The following is a 12,353-nucleotide window of genomic DNA, read 5'->3' as shown; positions in this document are numbered from 1 at the left end:
ATATTTCTGTGCGTGCCTGTGTTCATTTGTTTGTTTGTTAGCAAAATATATCATGACCCACTGGACAAATTTTAATGAATGTTTTTGAAAATAATCATTAGTTGTACATTACCAACCAGTTAACCTTTGCACTCAGTCTGATTCAAGATGGCTGCCACAGCTAAGCAGCCTTTGATAACACAATAATCAGTTTTTCAGATATTGAGCTAAAGTTTGCTGTGGTAGTAGCTGAGCAAAGCAGATCCATGTGTCCCTGATCTGTAACAACGTATTCCTGGGCTTCTTTAGTCCTCGTCATTTAATCTGAATGGACTGTCCTGTTTTTCCAGAATGGTTTGTCCCCGCTGCACATGGCAGCCCAAGGTGACCACGTGGAATGTGTCAAACACCTTCTGCAGCACAAGGCTCCTGTTGATGATGTTACGCTGGACTACCTGACCGCGCTGCATGTAGCAGCTCACTGCGGTCACTACAGAGTCACCAAACTCCTGCTGGATAAGAGAGCCAATCCCAACGCCAGGGCACTGGTAGGTTAGAAAGATATCATGAAGGAAACCTGTCAGGTTCTTAGTTTTTAGGTTTGTGAAATTATTTAACAGGTACAGGACAATTTTAAACATTACTATAAAAGCACCAGAGTTAGTCAAAGGGTAGCTTTTTATCTTGTTGTACTTGGACGTTACAAATAAAACAGACATTAAATACTACTCATGTTAGGTACAGAAACTGTATTTTCTGTGACAAAAGCAATATGGAGTGAGTGACTGCAATTTTTATTTTTATTTTTTTTTTTGGCTGCTCCCTTCTTCAAGGGCCGCCACAGCGAACGAAGTCGCACAAAAACTTGACAATTATTTTTACGTTGAATGCCCTTCCTAACACAACCACAGACCACCGAACTACCACAGCCCTCTGTGTGGAGCAGAGAGGGTGCCCAGGGGAGCAGCTGGTGGGGGTTAAGGGCCTCGCTCAAGGGTCCAGAGTGGAATAAATGAGGGTGGAGGCAGGTGTGGGTGCTTCACCTTTCCCACCCACATTTTGACGTTGTCAGTACCAGGAGTTGAACCAGTGATCTTCCGATCAAAGGCTCACCTTCTCTAACCTCTGCGTCACCACTCGGCTACCTATGCTGAGTGACTGCAAATAATTTGTTGAAAAAATATTTTTAGATTAATTGTTAAAGTTAAAACAAGCTAAACAAAAGCTAAAAACAACAAAATAGTAACTAAAAATTAAATTTAGAAAAATTATGTCTAAATGCTAAAATGAGAAAAACTGTCTACAAACGCTAAAATTAGCTAAACCCTAACTAAAAGCTAAAATTAGCTAAACCTTAACGAAAAGATTCTGCTCCCTCTTATCTTGGTGATCTGCTGCAGCCATATGTCCCACACTCTCTGAGGTCAGAAGATAAGATGGTCCTATTGGTTCCAGGAACCCGTCTCAAGCTCAGAGGTGACAGGGCCTTCTCTGTTGCAGGTCCAAGACTGTAAAATGAGTTACCACTACATGTCAGGCAGTCTCCCACTCAATGTTTTTTAAGTCTCACTTAAAAACCTACTTTTATTCCCTGGCTTGTGACACTGTGCAAGTTGTTTATAATTTTGTATGTATTCTACAGTGTTAGCCTTTTAGTTGTTACCTTTTTCTATTTAGATCAATGTATTTTTTCCTGTGTCCTTTGTCCTGTGTCCTCCGGCAGTGAGGGATGCTGTCAGGCTAAAGAAAGAGTCCTATCGGGCCTATTTGGTATGTGGGACCCCGGAAGCAGCTGATGGGTACCGACAGTCCAAGCGGCATGCGGCTTGGGTGGTCACTGAGGCAAAAGCTTGGGCATGGGAGGAGTTTGGTGAGGCCATGGAGAATGACTTCTGGGGTGGGAGGGGGGGGGGGGGGGTAACGGTATGCCATAAACACTATTTATAGTGGAGGTGGTGTGCTACTGACCTCAATTCGGGATGTCGTGGGTCGGTGGGCAGAATACTTTAAAGACCTCCTCAATCCCACCAGCACGTCTTCCACTGAGGAAGCATAGCCTGGGGACTTTGGGTCGGGCTCTCCAATCTCTGGTGCTGAGATCACCGAGGTGGTTAAAAAGCTCCTCGGTGGCAGGGCCCCAGGGGTGGATGAGATTCGCCCGGAGTTCCTTAAGGCTCTGGATGTTGTGGGGTTGTGTTGACTTACACGACGCTGCAATATTGTGTGGACATAGGGGGCAGTTCCCCTGGATTGGCAGACTGGGGTGGTGGTCCCCCTATTCAAAAAGGGGGACCATAGAGTGTGTTCCAACTACAGGGGGCTCATGCTCTTAAGCCTCCCTGGTAAGGTCTATTCAGGAGTTCTGGAGAGGAGGGTCCATCGAATAGTTGAACCTCGGATTCAGGAGGAGCAGTGCGGTTTCCGTCCTGGTCGTGGAACACTGGACCAGCTCTACACCCTCAGCAGGGTTCTGGATGGTGCGTCAGAGTTTGCCCAACCGGTCTACATGTGCTTTGTGGACTTGGAGAAGGCGTTCTACCGCGTCCCTCGGGGAGCCCTGTGGGGGGTACTCCGGGAGTATGGGGTACCAGGCCCTTTGATATGGGCTGTTAGGTCCTTTTACGACCAGTGTCAGAGCTTGGTCCTCATTGCCAGCAGTAAGTCGGGCTCGTTCCCAGTGAGAGTTGGACTCCGCCAAGGTTGCCCTTTGTCACCGATTCTGTTCATATCTTTTATGGACAGAATTTCTAGGCACAGCCAAGGTGTTGAGGGGATCTGTTTTGGTGGCCTTTGGATCGCTCCTCTGTTTTTTGCAGATGATGTGGTCCTATTGGCTTCATCAGGTCGTGATCTACAGCTTTCACTGGAGTGGTTCGCAGCCGAGTGTGATGCGGCCAGGATGAGGATCAGTTCCTCCAAATCTGAGGCCATGATCTTGAGCCGGAAAAGGGTAGAGTGCCCTCTCCGGGTCAGGGAGGAGGTCCTGCCCCAAGTGGAGGAGTTCAAGTATCTTGGGATCTTGTTCATGAATGAGGGAATAATGGATCATGAGATCGAGAGGCGGATAGGTGCAGCATCGGCAGTGAAGCGGGTGCTGTACTGGTCTGTCGTGGTGAAGAGAGAGTTGAGTCAAAAGGCAAAGCGCTCAATTTACTCGTCGATCTACGTTCCTACTCTCATCCATGGTCATGAGCTTTGGGTTGTGACCGAAAGAACAAGATCACTTATACAGGAGGCCAAAATGAGTTTTCTCCGCAGGGTGTCTGGGCTCTTCCTTAGAGATAGGGAGAGAAGCTCGATCATCCGGGAGGAACTCAGAGTAGAGCCGCTGCTTCTCCACATCGAGAGGAGCCAGTTGAGGTGGCTCGGGCATCTGTTTAGGATGCCTCCTGGATGCCTCCATGACAAGGTGTTCTGGGCACGTCCCACCGCGAGGAGACCCAGAGGAAGACCCAGGACACGCTGGAGGGACTATGTTTCTCGGCTGGCGTGGGAGCACCTTGCTATTTCCCCAGAGGAGCTGACCCAAGTGGCTGGGGAGAGGGAAGTCTGGGCCTCCCTACTTAGGCTGCTACCCCCGCGACCTGACCCCGAATAAGCGGAAGAAAATGGATAGATGGATGGATGGTATGGTAAAAGCTAAGATTTGCCAAACCATACATAACAGCATAATTTAGGGCACTGTAGTGAAAAGTTAAAAAGGTGCAAATGGTAGCTTAAAACAAAAAAGACCAAAATGGTAGCTCAAAGTAGGAAAACAGTGCCATCATTAGCAAACATTAGCAAAACTGTAATTAAAAGCTAAACTGAGCAAAACTAATGATAGAAGCTAAAATAATAAAACTGTATCTCAAAAGTAAATTACAAAAAAATTTGCTCAAATTTGCATATTGCAGCTCAAAGCTAAAATGCAAAGACAAATGTTTAAAAGCTACACCTGCTGTAATTTCATAGCAGGTGATCTAGGATTTTGTACACAAACAACCAAAGACAGATTGTTTAAGTAATCTAAAGTTTATGAAGTGCCTGCAACTGACAGCTGATTGTTTATCATCATGTGATATTATATCCTTCACAGAATGGCTTCACTCCGCTGCACATTGCCTGTAAGAAGAACCGAGTGAAAGTGATGGAACTGCTGGTCAAATATGGAGCCTCTATCCAGGCCATTACAGAGGTGATTTCAGCACCTTCTTACTTTATAAATGCACTTTTCAAAATAAAAATTACAGATGTTTCTCCTAACTTGTATGTATTCTAGATATTATGGTATCTGAATAACCAAAACATTATTCCTATATTGCAGTCTGGCCTGACTCCCATCCACGTAGCAGCTTTCATGGGTCACCTGAACATCGTCCTGCTGCTGCTGCAGAATGGAGCCTCACCTGATGTCAGCAATATTGTGAGTGATGGGAACAACAGCAGGAAAAGAAGCAGACAATAACAATTTTATCATAATAACTCGTTCAGAACAATATTTTCTTTAGTGTGAATGGTGGTTTTACACTTGTGTTATGTGCCTAGCGTGGTGAAACAGCGTTACACATGGCAGCAAGGGCAGGGCAGGTGGAGGTGGTCAGATGTTTGCTGAGGAATGGAGCAATGGTGGATGCTCGAGCGCGGGTAAAGTTTGTTTCATTAAATCCTTCCAGTTCCTCTTCAATCAGCTCAAAATGAAAACTGCCAATATGCTTCTCCTTCACCCTGCTCAGGAGGACCAGACACCTCTTCACATTGCATCCCGTCTGGGCAAAACAGAGATTGTACAGCTGCTGCTGCAGCACATGGCCCATCCTGATGCTGCTACAACCAACGGCTACACCCCCCTCCATATCTCTGCCAGAGAGGGGCAGGTAGAGACTGCTTCGGTCCTGCTGGAGGCCGGCGCTTCACACTCACTGGCCACCAAGGTGAGCGTGAGAGCCTCATTATCAAAACAATGTTTAGAAGTTTATGCACACATCTATATACTTGTACTATAGATGTGTGGTTGTTGCAATGACTTACCTACCTTCCCACTCTCCACCCATTGATTACAATTGTAACCAATGCACAAACTACAGCATGTCCTGGATGCTGCGCTCGTTTCTTTTCTTTGTTTTTACTGCAATAAGTTTCATCCATCCATCCATCCATTATCTTTACCCGTTTATTCCATTTTGGGTCACGGGGGTCGCTGGTGCCCATGTCCAGCAATCACTGTGCCAGGGGCGGGGTACACCCTGGATGGGTCGCAAGTCCATCACAGGGCCACATAGAGACAAACGAGAAACAACCATTCACACCTAGGGACAATTTAGAGTTACCAATCAGCCTAACATGCATGTTTTTGGTCTGTGGGAGGAAACTGGAGTACCCGGAGAAAACCCACGCATGCACGGAGAGAACATGCAAACTCCACCCAGAAAGGCCCCTGGACCGGGGTTTAAACCAAGGACCTTCTCGCTGAGAGGCAGCAGCTCTACCAGTTGCGCCACCATGCTGCCCTGCAATAAGTTTCATTTAATTGTTAATTCAATTCATTTTTTTATATATCTCCAATTCACAACTCAAATTATTTCAGGGCACTGAACAAAAAACATTCTCATAGATTATAAATGTCAAATAAAAAAAAATTTCTATCTAAGGAAGGAAGGAAGTCAGCAGATGCATTGAGTCTTCATTTCATTACAGTCCCATCCTGAGCAAGCACAAAGGAGACAGTGGAAAGGAAAAACTCCCTTTTAACAGGAAGAAACCTCCAGTAGAACCAGACTTAGGACGAATGGCCATCTGCTTCGACCGGCTGGTTTGAGAGGACAGGAAGTAGAAACAAACAAACACAGAATAGAGGCGAGCAGGAAATCAGGTCCTCACTAGGAGGGAAGACAAAAATAAACACGTTAAGATAGAATTACATATACAAATTATTCATTTATATTCATTTGTAACTTTTAACAGCAGTGTTCTCCTAGCTATTAAAGTATTTCTAGTAACAAACATGAACATATCAAATATGAAACCAAAGCCATTTGTCAGGGTAAAATGTTTTTAGTTATTTTAGAGAAAAAAAAAAAAGATGTATCCAAACCCAAAACTGAGAAAAACAGATCAACAACAAATTCAAAAATATATGTTTTTTTCTGAAAAGTTACAAGAAGAAACATTTTAACATCAGTGAGCATCATGAACGGTTTATGTCCTGATTCATGCCCAATAATCTATGTAGATAAATCTAACCAGGTGAAGTCAGGTTCTCTGAACAGATTCTTCTTTGTTGAAACGTTTAGTTTTTTTTATCCAGAAGACTTTTTCAGTCTGAGGAGCTGTAATAAGCAGATGAAGATGGTCTTTTTGTCTCTCTCTTAACTCTATGATGAGGACAAAAGGATGCTTTTGTCTCTTTGCTTGGCAAAGTTGAGCATCTGTCATATTTAAAAGAAACCATCTGTCAGATAGAAATCTATTTAAACAGATTCACAATTGGTTTTAAGTATTTAGAATTAAATGTTTTTGTTTGGCTTCTTTGATCGGCTCCAACACATAGTGGAGGTGGGTGAGCCCCTTTGATTTCATCCCGTGGTGCATCGTTGTTGATGTGTGTGTGTGTGTGTGTGTGTGTGGGGGGGGGGGGGGGGGTCGTGGGCTCGGGGCAATGGTGCTCGACTGGGGAGGTGGGCTTTGGTGGTTCTGGGCGATGACCTCTGCTGGCTGCATGCAGGCTTCTGGGCGGTCTGTACCGGCAGACACAGCTTACTGGCCTGGTGGCCTGGCTGCTCCTGTGTGGGTTTGGTGTGGGCGCGGGCTTCTGGGGGAGTGTTGCTTCTGGGCTGGGGTACCAGCTTGGCCTGGGGGTCTCAGGTCTTGGCGGGTATGTTGTCGGGGTCTTGGGCCAGTGCATGAGCCAGCGCCTGGCCGTGGCCTGGGGGCCCTTGGTGCATTGGTGGGCTTTGGGGCCTCTACTGTAGGGGGGTGATACTGTTGGTGGGGGGAGGGTGGGCCATGGGAGAGGACAGGTGGACTCAGCCTGGGTGTCTTCTTGCCTGGCTGTGGCTGCAGTCTGGTGCTTGGCTGGGGGTCTGGGCTGTGGGGGGCTATAGGTGGGGTGGGGGTCTGGGCTGTGGGGGGCTATAGGTGGGGGGTTGTATTGAGGGCTCTCACTCGGGTGGCTCTGCACTGTTGGCCTGGGGGTGTCTGGGCTTGTTAGGTGTGTGCCCTCCCTTGCGTGGGATACTTTCATTGTGGGTGTTGCTGTGGGTGGACCGGTCTGTTCCTTTATGGGGGTGCGCTCTCGGTCGCCATGGTGCACTATCTGTGGCTGTTCGGGCACTCCTGGCTGATTGTCGTCGTTGGAATTTGGTGACTTCTTTGGTCAGGGGGCTGGGTGCTGGACTGGGGATTGGGTTGGGATCTGGACGGTTTCGGGGGGGGGGGGGGGGGGTGTTGCTGTCCCCGGTTCTGGTCGGTCCTCCGGGCTATGTGCTGGTCTGTGGCGTTGGTCCCTGGTGGTGCTGCTGCCACCTGCTCCTGGGTGGATGTATTGGAGTCTCCCTCCCCTGGTAGAGCTCGGAGAATGGGGGTACCTATTGGGGTCAGTTGGGGGAGCTGGCCCCCTGGGAGGGCATTGCCACCTCAGTTCTTCCTCCCGATCTCAACATCTTCCTTCACCCACTCCATCACACCACCACTCAAACAGGGCCTTGGGGTTCAGGTGTTCTACTGAGCTGCGGGGAGGATCCTCCATCTCCATGGTTCGTGGAGACCTGGTCCCCAATTTTATTAAACAACCTAGACATTCATAACATTCTCATGACACATGCATATATAGGGTCTGGAGTGGGCACACAGTGGCATATAGGTGGTGGGATGTGTAATCATTCTCACCTCTGGGACCTGTGCCCACTCTCATATGTAGCATGTAGACATTTAGGGTTCTGGGCAGTGAACGGGCACTGCCTGCTCTCAGGGGAGGGGGTGGGCCTGTGCCGGTAGCCACCTCATTCCCCCCATTTTAAATGCACTATAACACAACATGAATCAACACCTTATTTGAGTAGGAAGAGGGAGGAGTGGGGTCTTCCTGTTAATTATATATATATATATATATATATATATATATATATATATATATATTCATTACACCCCATTCTTCGTTTGACATTTGGGGTCAGGAGCAGGGAGGGTGGTAGGCCGCCTGGTTTGGGTGGGTGGGCTTTGGGCCTTGGGGGGGGGGGGGTCGTTTGGGGGCGGGGCTGGTGCCCTGGTTCTCCCTGGGTTGTTTGGATTGTTTGATCAAAGTTCCTGGTTGCGATGGCTGGCCCTTTGGCTGGGGTGGCTGCTGGGTTCCGGCGGGAGGTCAGCTGTAGTTGTGCGTGTGTGGTCATTGATGGTGTATGGCAGCAGTCAGGGGCGTGGCTTCGCTTTGACGAGACGCTGGCTGGTCGGCCTGGTGTGACATTTGCGGTGGGGGGTGCTGTGTGTATTGAGGGTGCGTAGGTGACGTGCTGGGGCTTGTGGTGTGGGGATCTTGGGGTGCCTGGTCCTTGGTGTGCTGGGCCGGCCTTCCTCAGCTGCTGCTCCCTGCTGCTCTGGCCCTCGGCCTGGGGCTGGCTTGCAGTCACTGTCGGGCGGGTGGGGCACATGGATAGCCCGACAGAGGCTCTGTCAGGCTGTCGGTGTGTGCCTGTTTATGTCTTGGGTTGGGTTTTGGGTGGTCCCCTCTCTTGGATCAATTTGGGCCCCCCATTTAATGTGGGGTCTACTTCCTCCTGTCATGCTCCCCTCCGGTGGTGGGCCCCCCTGCCGCCGGTGCATTGGCGGCTCTTGGCATTTGGGGCTGGGTGATTGGGTATGTGCTGGCCCGCCCTGGTGGCTGCCTGCTGGGGCCTGGATGCTCTGTCTCTGTCTGGCCTCTGTTGGGGGGGTGGGGGGTATGACCTCAGGGCTTGGTGTCCATGGCCAGATCTACTCTGGAGGGGCGGGTTGCCGGCGGGACCTGTGGGCTTGTCGCTGCAACCTCCTGGGATTTCTGCATTGTGGTTGCTGGGGGTCGCCCAGGGCTTTCCTTTGCCTCTCTCTGGCGGTTGTCCCTGTTGGGGGACTCCCAGAGCTCTAGGCTTGGGGGCCACTGTGTGTCTGTGGCTCTGGTCTTCCCTGTGTTACCATCGTGTCCTGCATGCTCACACAGGTGTTTAGATTCAGGTGTTTATCAGATACACACTCAATTGGGTTGTGGTGGCCACTAAATACATCTTGTATAACCATGTACTGTATAAAATACTTTCTAATAATGTTATAAGTATCATTATATATGTTGTTTGTTGTTGTGGTTTCTCGGTTTTCTCTTTTTTTTTTCTTTCCTCAGGTCTAGAGGCAGACTTCAATGATGTTGATTTGTGTTCTCTTTATGTCTCTTTCTCCTCTATTCCTATCTCCTTCTTTCCCTTTTAACCCTTCTCACACTTTTCTGCTTTGTTTTCTTCTTTATTTTTTCATCCCCGTGTCCATTACATCTGGAACAAGCCCAAAGCAAAGTCTAATAAAGTTTTATTTATATATCAAGTGGAGCATTAAGGCCAGCCATAGTGCTGCTTGTGAAAGTAAATCTGTTGGGCATCACTTTGACACTCAGACAATAACTCTGAGTGTCACAATGCCGAACAGGACAAGGGAGAAAAAAAAAAAGAAAAAAAAAAGAATTAAATGTTTTTTTTTTCATTTATTTGACTAAAAACTGTGAGATAAATGGCAGACATGTACTTTATGATGATCCTACCATAAAGCATGTGGTTACAGCTGCAAGTACAGATGTGTCTGTTTGACCCAGTTATGATAAATAATTGATGGGCAGTAAAACCTCTGCCTGGGTCTGGATTGTTCCAGAAACCGTTGGTTACGTACTGTAACCCCAGATTCTATGAGTATAAGCGTAGCCCTTTAAGGCCTTCGCTTTAGTGGGTTTATCCCGTTATGCAGAGCATAAGCACTGAAAAAATTAGTCCACGCCCACCTGCTGTGTGGGCCCCACCCGGTCCGTATAAATTACGTTAAGAGCGGGAAATCGGCTCCCAAAATAGCTTTTTTCTTCAGCCATTTAGGAGCCAGTGAGGCCCGACGCTTAAAGGGCTACGCTTATACTCATAGAATCTGGGGTTACAGTACGTAACCAACGTTCTATGTCGTATAAGCTTCGCCCTTTAAGGCCTTCGCTTTAGTGGGTAAAGGGCGAAGCCGATGTGGTCCTCGCCTCACTGGGTCCATTCGAACACAGTAAGAAGCGGAAGCTTGCCCAAAAAACGTCTTGTCACTCAGCTCCCCATGTGCATAACTACGCATCGCGTAATTATGTGCCATGCACAGACGCATGTTGTGTAGCTATGCGTTCTGACAAAGCATGAATACCCCGGAAAACTTTCAACGGGAAGAAGAAGTTGAAAAGAGGGGGGGGGGCGGGCATGAACCAACTGGTTCATGGCTGAACAGTATAAACAGATTAATGTCCATAAATTGATTATAAATCAATTGAACTGATTGGTAACAATAATCATGAACTGATTAGTGACAATAGAACCAAAATCACAGACACGACTTGTGACTGATAACAACATCTCACACTGTAATGCATGCAGACAGAAGTGAGCTTAAACAGAGTTCCATGAGAACAATAACATTCATTCTGTTAGAGCACTAAGGACAGAATGTGTCATGGAACGAGCCGTTACATCACGTAGGTAAAAGCGAATAAATGAGCAGGGTGTTGACCATGCAGCCGCAGTGCAAATGTCCTGCATTGACATACCATTATGCAGAGCAGTCGAAGATGCGATACCCCTGGTCGAGTGTGCTTAGAGGTTGACAGGAGGCTCTAAATCTGATGCTCTGTAGGCTTCAGAAAAGGCCTCACACAGCCAGTGTGACAAGCGCTGGATGGATAACGGCGACCTGCAGAAGCATCTCTATAATGCACAAACAATTGTTGAGTTTGAAACGCATTGCAGCTGTGTGCGTTATGTAACACGTCAACGCCCGCACCGGGCAGAGAAGATGAAAAGATGCTTCCTCTTCTGATCTGTGGGGGGGAAAAGACCCCTCCAACGATATCACTCTTGATTTAAAAGAGCTCGTGATGTTTTAGGCATAAAAGCTGGGTTGGTCTTAAATCAGCTGAGCTGCCCGTCAGCCTAAATTCTAAGGCATGACGAAGCAACAGAGAGGGCAGATAATTACTTATCCTCTTAGCGGGTGTTAAAAACCAGCAGCAGGGCTGTTTAAAGAGACAAGAATTTAAATGAAACCTGATCCAGAGGCTCAATTGAAGCTTTGATCAGGGCTCGCAGGACCAGCGTTAAATCCCACTGTGGAGCAAGTGGACATGAAGCAGGCCTGTGTCTCTGAACATCTTTTAGAAAAACGCTTCATCAGCGGGTGATTAAAAGCTGTTCTGTCTCCGAAACCTTCGTGGCAGGAATAGATGGCTGCAACTGTACGTTAAAGCGTACTGAAAACCAACTCCCTATCCATCAGCTGTTGTAGAAAAACAACACGCCGCCTAAAAGGCATGAGGTGGCCTCTAAACCTTCTCTGTACACCAGCGCTGAAAAGCCGTCCCCTTTGATGTGTACAGAACTGTGGTAGATGCAGCACGTGAATCTTGAATTGTGCACACTATCTCCTGAGGGAGACCCATCCTCTAAGTGGGACCGCTCAGCGGTCAGACCCACAGGTGTTGACCTATTTCTGGGTAACTCTTGGTCGCTCCTCCTGCCTGAAGGAGAGCATCCTCCCTCCACGACAGTTCCACGGCGACCCGACAACAGACGTTGCAGGCCTGGGAACCATGGTGCGTTCACACGCCGGGAGCCACCAGGAGAGCTGTCAATCCCTCCTCCTGAACTCGGTTCAGGAACCGTAAAAAACAGAGGAGGTGGGGGAAAAGAAACGCGTATAAAAGCGTTTGGGCCACCGGCTATGAGCAAATGCGTCCCCCCCCAGCGATGGAGCGTCTCGCGGGCTCAGGGAAAACCATAGTTGACACTGAGCGTTCTTCTCGCGTCGCAAACAGGTCCACAGCTGCTTGCCAACTTCTGCTGCGTCTGAAAACATCAGGTCTGGATGGAGGGTCCGGTCCACGTGACGTGGGCCGCCCCTGGACGTCACATCTGCCCCTCCGTTTAGAACACCGGATATGTAAAACCGCTCTAATAGAGAGCAGGTTTTGATGAACCCAACTCAGTAGCTTTCGCACAATGTGTAACATCTGAGCTGAACGCACACCCTTGATGGTTATGTACGCAGCAGTCATCATGTTGTCTGTGTGAATCAACACGTGTTGATTCTGTAGCACGGGAGCAAAGTGTTGAATCACATTCAGTACTGTGCGACACTCCAAAAAA

At 48.1% G+C, this 12,353-nt stretch overlaps 1 protein-coding gene across 1 annotated transcript in view; it reads left to right on the top strand.

Annotated features, from left to right (window-relative positions):
• ank2b (ankyrin 2b, neuronal) overlaps positions 1–12,353 on the top strand; it is a gene marked incomplete at its 3' end in the record, with an annotated part of 215,575 nt that overhangs the window by 53,467 nt on the left and 149,755 nt on the right. The window contains 5 exon segments of the mRNA XM_037674797.1: positions 330–527; positions 4,058–4,156; positions 4,286–4,384; positions 4,507–4,605; positions 4,695–4,892. Of these exon segments, the coding sequence (XP_037530725.1) occupies positions 330–527; positions 4,058–4,156; positions 4,286–4,384; positions 4,507–4,605; positions 4,695–4,892 (693 nt within the window).

This window comes from Nematolebias whitei, chromosome 1 (assembly GCF_014905685.2).
Source record: "Nematolebias whitei isolate Nwh7 chromosome 1, NemWhi1, whole genome shotgun sequence".
NCBI classification, from domain to species: Eukaryota; Metazoa; Chordata; class Actinopteri; order Cyprinodontiformes; family Rivulidae; genus Nematolebias; species Nematolebias whitei.
This window is presented reverse-complemented; position numbering and strand designations above follow the sequence as displayed.